This window comes from Hippopotamus amphibius, chromosome X, assembly GCF_030028045.1.
Source record: "Hippopotamus amphibius kiboko isolate mHipAmp2 chromosome X, mHipAmp2.hap2, whole genome shotgun sequence".
NCBI classification, from domain to species: Eukaryota; Metazoa; Chordata; class Mammalia; order Artiodactyla; family Hippopotamidae; genus Hippopotamus; species Hippopotamus amphibius.
Window position 1 is genome coordinate 123,074,395 of NC_080203.1, and position 7,923 is coordinate 123,082,317.

Here is a 7,923-nt window from a genome sequence, read left to right on the forward strand (position 1 = left end):
CTTCATCCTTTGGGTTCCTGTGAGGAATAGTTGCGATGGTGCTTTGTAAACTTTCCACTGATATAAGAATGCTCCTTTTTCCCCTTTGTTACATTTGAAGCAAAAGTGAACTGGAAGAAAAGATTCTTTTTTGCTTTCTTTTTTGAAAATTCTTTTAAACATCTTGAAAACAGAACTCCCCCCACCCCCTGCCTTATTATTGGACTCCAAAACCATACCTTGAGACTTTTTCTTGTAAAGCACTGCAGATAAACCCCATTTGAGTATGCCTTCCCTCAGGGAGTACATTAAATGTTGATCATGATCCAGCCAGGGATGGAGTTAATAGTGACATAGCCTACTGTGCTTTTAACACCCTGCCAGGCTTGTGTCCTACCATTTACTATTTAGTGCAAAACTCATTTAAAGCATACTAAGTTTTTATTCCATTGCTTTTATATTTTATGGCTTCCAGGGGCTCTTTGAGAAGAAAGTAAGTACAGCAATAATAGTGCTTTGGGAAAAACTGTGTGCATGGCAACCTGCTTTACAACATGCTTTCTTCACATGAAATGGATTTTGATATAAAGTATTATAGAAATGTATGCATGCTGGGAATCCTAAGTATGCTATTAAAATTTGTTTAAATTCCCACCCTCTCTTTTTGTTAATGGAGAAGAAATGGTTTAATGGCTGCCTCAGGGTGGCAGAGAAGGCGGGCTGTATGAGGCATTACTCTACCCTTGCCCTGTACCTTGGAATATATGTTTTCTTATATTGGGAATTTATTAGGAATCAGGAGTCTTTGACAAACAAACTTGTTTATGACAAGCCTTTCATTTGTCAAAGAACCACATGTAGACCATGATGGTCAAGTCTTGTAAGTTAAGCCAGTGTTTAAGGATAGTGATTCCTATGCGTTGCTGCTGGTAATTTTGATTTTGTCTTGTAAGAAATAGTACAGTAAAAAACTTTTTAAAAAAGAGTGCTTCCATTATTTGGAGGGTATATGCATGCATGAGAGAGATTTGCTGTGATTTTGACTGTACATAGCCAGACCTTACAAAAACCTTTCTTAGGGAGTGACAAGGAGAACCATTGCATGGTGATTGTGGTTTGTTTTTTTAAAATCATCGTTCATTTGTTTTTAAATCAGTGCTATCCAGTAGAAATTTTGCCGTGATGGAAATGTTGTGTAATCTGCACTCCTCTTTATGGCAGCCACCAACCACACATGGCTATTGAGCACTTGAAGTGTGGCTCAGTATATACACATGAGGAATGGAATTTTAAATTTTATTTGGTTTTAGTTGATTTAAATTTAGTTAGCTACTGTGGCTTATGGCTACCATATTGGACATGCAGATTTAAAACTTTCTGCTCCTCAAATGTTAACAAGACACACATGAATAGTTCTGCATTCTGCGGCATTTCAAAAAATTTAACATGTAAGACCCTAATATCTAGTGACTTTCCCCACTGAGAGGTGTGTGTGTGTGTGTGTGTGTGTGTGTGTGTGTGTGTAGAGAGATTATTTAAAAAGACAGGTTAGTGTTAAGATAGAGCTGAGATGTTTCGAATTAAGTGAAAATATACCCAGATAAGTGTATCTTATGACTTAAGTCTGTTCTGTGTGAAACAAAAATGAATCCCCAAGTCTTACATGACGCAGAGCAGCACCCACATTTTATTGAATGTGCAGGAGCTACTGCTGTTCTGCATGTGGAATTGTGTTTCTAGCACTTGTGTTTTGCTGGCATGTGAATGCCATAACATCAGCATGTTTTAGCAGCATTGCCTATTTTGAGAACTCTGTTCTTGAGGGTTGTGGTTTATTTGGTTGTTTTACCTCTGCCCCTGAACACATATAAAAGAGAATTTGTGAACCCCGTCATTTGCCTTGGAGCTTCCCTTTGTTAGACTCAGCCTGTGCCATTTTGATGTGTTGGCAGGGTTTGGGGCTGACAGCCAGCAGACAGGAAATGAGAGCCATTAGGTTAGACCCACCTACGTCCACTTGCTAAAGTGGGTAGGGAATTACTCTTGGTACAGCAAACAGTTCTGAAAAGCATGCACTGGGCAGTTTTCACCACTTCTTTATATTTCCATGACTTTCGGAGAGATATGTTGTAAACACATAACCCCCATAAACAGCAACGGCTCGTATTTTTATATAGTTTCAGAGCACATTTATGCATTCCCTTTTGGCCCTCATAACATTTTGGTGAGGTCGTAGGTATTGTTACTACTTTTCTTTTCTTTCTTTCCTTTTTTTTTTTTGGTTGACTGCATTGGGTCTTCCTTGTTGTGCTCGGGCTTTCTCTAGTTGCGGTGAGTGGGGGCTGCTCTTCTTGGTGGTGCACGGGCTTCTCAGTATGGTGGCTTTTCTTGTTGCAGAGCATGGGCTCTGGGCATGTGGGCTTCAGTAGTTTCAGCACGTGGGCTCAGTAGTTGTGGCACGTGGGCTTAGTTGCTCCGCCGCACGTGGGATCTTGCCAAACCAGAGATCAAACCCATGTCCCCTGCATTGGCAGGTGGATTCTTAACCACTGTGCCACCAGGGAAGTCCCTGTTACCACTTTTTTCTAAAGTCTCAGGAGTCAAATGGCCAGTCCAAAGGCACGTGGGTAGTAACTAGTACAACCAGGAGTGTGTGTGTGGGGGGGATGTGGGCCCACCCCACCCTTCTATGGGCTCAGTGGTGGGGAAGGAAGCTTGAGATACTTGAGAAAATGGAGGTCCCTTGGCCATCTGGACCTTCTCACTTGTGGTGTCAGGGTACATGCCCACTGCAGCTTAGACTTGAGTTTGTGGCCTGCATTAGCATGATGGGGATTCTGGCCCCACCTTGAATGAGCTGTGTGCCTAGTGAATCTCTTGAACATCCTTGAGCTTCGTTTCTTCTCACATAGGAAGTTGATGCATCTTCCAAATCCCCTTTTGTTGCAGAGAACCGGAGAGGACTCTACGCTTGTGTAGTGAGAGTGCATGCATAAGAATATATCAACTTTTGGGGGTTGTTTTTTGAAAAAATATATTCTTTGGTTATTCCTGTGTTTTCCTTATTGGAAATCCTTTTGTAACAGTAGAAGTGGTTTTCCTGAATTGAAATCTAACTAGGAGTTATCTTCTACTTGATTGGTTTTAACGATATGTTGATTTCTTTGTTCATCTAACACATCTTGTCTTTTCTTCCAATTCTTGATCTTTTTCTATGTCTTCTCCATACTCAAGCCCCACCCTTCCCTTTTCCAGTATTTTGTCCAAAGTCAGGGAGGAGAGTGAGGTTGTCTGCTATGATTTTGTTTATGTATTTATTGATATTTACTCAATATGTTCAGGGTAAATCTTTGTTTTCTAGCCTGTCAGCATAGGATTTCTCCAATTGTGTCCTCTCCTCTCTTTAAAAAAAAGTGGATTTTCACCTCTGATGGAATTCAGACTTCTATTGCTATAAGTAAGCAAAAACTTGGTCAAGGCTAGGAGTGGGTCAGGCATAAAACACTTACTTCCTGGCAGTGTCATCTTCATAGATCAGTAGAACTCTTGAGGGGTTGATCAATCGCTGACTTACTTGGAACCAAGCAAGAGGAACCCCAAACTGAGCACGTGGCTCAAAGTGAAAGTACAAATGCAGGCCTATCTCATGGAGAAGGTGTGTTTCTATGGGAACCCAAGATGGCGGCATCTATGTCAATAATTGGTCCTACTTTGAATACTACATGTAACTTGAGGTAGTTGGAGCATCACACAAAGTTTCTAATTTGAAAATAGCAAAATTGTGCAAATTATTTCTCAAACCCTTGGACCTATGAGAATGTTTATTGGAATGGAAAACTTTCACGCTGTTGACCTATGTTAGTAGTCTTCAGAAGGTTATAAATTTCAGTCTAAATTTAAGTGCTTTTTTAAATTTTCTGAATAAGGTATTTCCAATTTAAGATAAAAGCAAGTGATCTGTTCCTCTGACAAAAGAAGGAGACCGTTGGCTGGGGTTGGATTAACGTCTTCCTGGAGTGACTAGGAAGTAATAATAGAATATTCCTTAGTATTTTCTCTGAGTGGGGGTTAATTATGGAAGTGTTTAGGATTGTAAGTAGAATAATTGTCCAGAGTTTTTTCACACCTTGCTAAATTAGTGTGTCTTTCCCTCTAGTGATAGATACAGTGATGCCAGTGATGACAGCTTTTCAGAGCCAAGGATAGCCGAGTTGGAAATCAGCTGAAACTGATATGTGACTTGGAATCTGCAGGACGGCCTGAGAGGGTGAGATGGAACCTTTAAGTTCCTGTTTGTTTTACAGACAAGCTGTCGTCTTGGTGTAGAAGGGAGCATCATCACAGGAGTCGTCTTGCAGGATGCTGCTCCCCTGGGATGCTCCAGTTTGACTAGCATAGTTAGCAGAACAGGCTTGACAGCTGACTGTGCTTCTGGGAATCTGGAATGCACCTGAGAAAGCTAGCAGTTAGGAATGCGCCTGAGGCCAGGAATAAATATATCCATGCACCTATAAATGGATACGTGGAGGCTGTGGTGGTTAGAGTTATAATAGTGTAGCTGAGGGGTCAGCAAACTTGTACTGTAAAGGGCCAGGCAGGGACTGTTTTTGGCTTTGCGGGCCCTGCAGTGCATTGGAGAGGGAGAGCAGGCTTGGATAGTACGTACATAAATGGGCAGGTCTGTGTCCCAATAAAACTTTATTTCCACAGTGTGCTGACCTCTGGTCTAGGTCACTCGTGGAAAAGCAGATTCCTTGGATTTGTAGAAAATAAGATAGTGTTTTCTTTCTTTGTAGGGAGATGCCAGAGACTGGCTTGGCTTCCAAGGGCAGCTTATGTCCCTCACGGCTTCTGGAGGTTTTATTAGTGAAGGTAGCAGCCCTAGATAGCTTTATTCCATTCACACCCAGAGGCAGATGCTGCCTGCACAACCCTAGGGGTAGGACAGGCCTTGAATTGTCCTTGCTCTTTAGCAGGGGCAGCAGCTTTTGGAAAATTCATAGAGTCAGTCGCTCCAATGTGATTTCTCTTCTTATTTCACTTAGGGGCAGAACATTCCTGTTCACCAGGGAAGGCACACCTGGGTCTCTTTAGGTTTGCCTCAAACATAGAGACCTTCAGGAACAAACCAAAATGGTGCAAAGATTAGTTGGAGGTACTTTCAAGACTTATATTATTCAGCTTCTGATGTGGCTAATACTTATATTCTTTTTTTTTGTTTGTTTGTTTAAGGCTCTGAAGTAACTGAAGCCAAGATGAAGGAAAGCACCACATTCATAGAATCACTCTTTTCTCCACCAAATATGGGATGTACAGCCTCAAGGGGAATCTAATAATACACAGTTCCATGAACCAGAACCAAAGGGGTAGTTTTCTTTTTCCTCCAGAGGTGACTTTTGGTTCTTGCAAATTTCTTTAGCCAATTAAACTTTTCCCAACAACCTCGATGCGCAGAAAGTGTGTCGGTGTTTTGTCTGGTGTATGATGCTGTCCAGGTGATGAGCAAGGATCCAGGTAACTGAGCCTTCTCTGGGCTATATGGGAAGACTGGCAGGACACACACAACTAATTTTGAGTCAAAAATGAGTCATTCTCTTACCTGGAATTCAGTGACAGATTTGTGTGTGGCCCAAGCTTATTTCAATTTCTCACTCTGTTTATTTCTAGTAAAAAGTAAAATGAAACAGGTCCAAGACTGGGGGTGGTAAGTAAGGCCCTGGCCTCAGGCACAGAATTTAAGGGGGCATAAAAAACTCAGGAATCAAGATCAGTAATATATAGATATATATATTTAATAAACGTGAAATTCACATAACATGGAATTAACCATTTCATTTTTTTATTTTTATTTTTCATTTTTTATTTATTTTTTTAATACATGTGCTTCTTTTTTTTTTTAAAAGAACTTTTATTGAGATACAGTTAACACACAATAAACTGCATATGTTTAGAGTGTACTATTTGGTATCCCAATCTCCCAATTCATTCCCCCTCAACCCTCCCCGCTTTCCTCATTTGGTGTCCATATGTTTGTTCTCTACATCTGTATCTCTATTTCTGCCTTGCAAACCGGTTGATCTATACCATTTTTCTGTAGTTCACATATATGTGTTAATATACAATATTTGTTTTTCTCTTTGTGACTCGCTTCACTCTGTATGACAGTCTCTAGGTCCATCCATGTCTCTACAAATGTCCCAGTTTCATTGCTTTTTACACCTGAGTAATATTCCATTGTATATATGTACCACATCTTTATCCATTCATCTGTTGATGGACATTTAGGTTGCTTCCATGTCCTGGCTATTGTAAATAGTGCTGCAGTGAACGTTGGAGTGCATGTGTCTTTGAATTATGGTGTTCTCTGGGTATATGCTCAGCAGTGGGATTGCTGGGTCATATGGTAACTCTATTTTTAGTTTTGCAAGGAACTTCCATACTGTTCTCCCTAGTGGCTGTATCAGTTTACATTCCCACCAACAGTGCAAGAGCATTCCCTTTTCTCCACACCCTCTCCAGCATTTACTGTTTGTGGATTTTCTGATGATGCCCATTCTAACCGGTGTGAGGTGATACCTCATTGTAGTTCTGATGTGCATTTCTCTAATAATTAGTGATGTTGAGCAGCTTTTCATGTGCCTCTTGGCCATCTGTTTGTCTTCTTTGGAGAAATGCCTATTTAGGTCTTCTGCCCATTTTTTGATTGGGTTGTTTGTTTTTTTGATATTGAGCTGGATGAACTGTTTATATATTTTGGAGATTAATCCTTTGTCTGTTGATTCGTTTGCAAATATTTTCTCCCATTCTGAGGGCTGTCTTTTCGTCTTGCTTATATTTCCTTTGCTGTGCAGAAGCTTTGAAGTTTCATTAGGTCCCACTTATTTATTTTTGTTTTTATTTCTATTTATCTAGGGGCTGGATCAAAAAAGATCTTGCTGTGATTTATGTTGAAGGGTGTTCTTCCTCTGTTTTCCTCTAGGAGTTGTATAGTGTCTGGCCTTACATTTAGGTCTTTAATCCATTTTGAGTTTATTTTTGTGTATGGTGTTAGGGAGTGTTCTAATTTCATTCTTTTACATATGGCTGTCCAGTTTCCCTAGCACCACTTATTGAAGAGGCTGCATTTTCTCCATTGTATATTCTTGGCTCCTTTGTCATAGATTAGTGGACCATAGCTTATCTCTGGGCTTTCTATCCTGTTCCATTGATCTATATTTCTGTTTTTGTGCCAGTACCATACTGTCTTGATCACTGTAGCCTTGTAGTATAGCCTGAAATCAGGAAGCCTGATTCCACCAACTCCATCTTTCCTTCTCAAGATTATTGGCTACTCTGATCTTTATGATTTCTCTCCATCTAGTAACTTTGGGTTTTGTTTGCTCTTCTTTCTCTAGTTTCTTTAGGTGTAAGGTTAGATTGTTTATTGGGGATTTTTCTTGTTTCTTGAGGTAGGATTGTATTGCTATAAACTTCCCTCTTAGAACTGCTTTTGCTGCATCCCATAAGTTTTGGATCGTTGTGTTTTCATTGTCATTTGTCTCTAGGTATTTTTTGATTTCCTCTTTGATTTCTTCAGTGATCTCTTGGTTATTTAGTAGCGTATTGTTTAGCCTCCATGTGTTTGTGTTTTTTACAGTTTTTTTCCTGTAATTGATTTCTAATTTCATAGTGTTGTGGTCAGAAAAGATGCTTGATATAATTTCAGTTTTCTTGAATTTACCAAGGCTTGATTTATGACCCCAAATATGATCTCTCCTGGAGAATGTTCCATGTGCACTTGAGAAGAACATGTAATCTGCTGTTTTTGCATGTAATGTCCTACAGATATCTATTAAATCAAGCTGACTTATTGTGTCATTTAAAGCTTGTGTTTCCTTATTAATTTTCTGTGTGGTTGATCTGTCCATTGATGTAAGTAGGGTGTTAAAGTCCCCCACTATGATT

General features: G+C 40.0%; 1 protein-coding gene across 4 annotated transcripts in view; it reads left to right on the forward strand.

The window, feature by feature from the left end:
- CTPS2 (CTP synthase 2) overlaps nucleotides 1-5,428 on the forward strand; it is a 121,137-nt gene extending 115,709 nt beyond the window's left edge. For all 4 annotated transcript variants that reach the window (XM_057718982.1, XM_057718981.1, XM_057718984.1 and 1 more), the window contains exons 18-19: nucleotides 4,136-4,246; nucleotides 5,212-5,428. In XM_057718982.1, coding sequence (XP_057574965.1) covers nucleotides 4,136-4,205 — 70 coding nt within the window. In that variant the 3' untranslated portion in view covers nucleotides 4,206-4,246; nucleotides 5,212-5,428. The remainder of the gene's footprint in view (nucleotides 1-4,135; nucleotides 4,247-5,211) is intronic.
- Nucleotides 5,429-7,923: the final 2,495 nt, after the last annotated feature.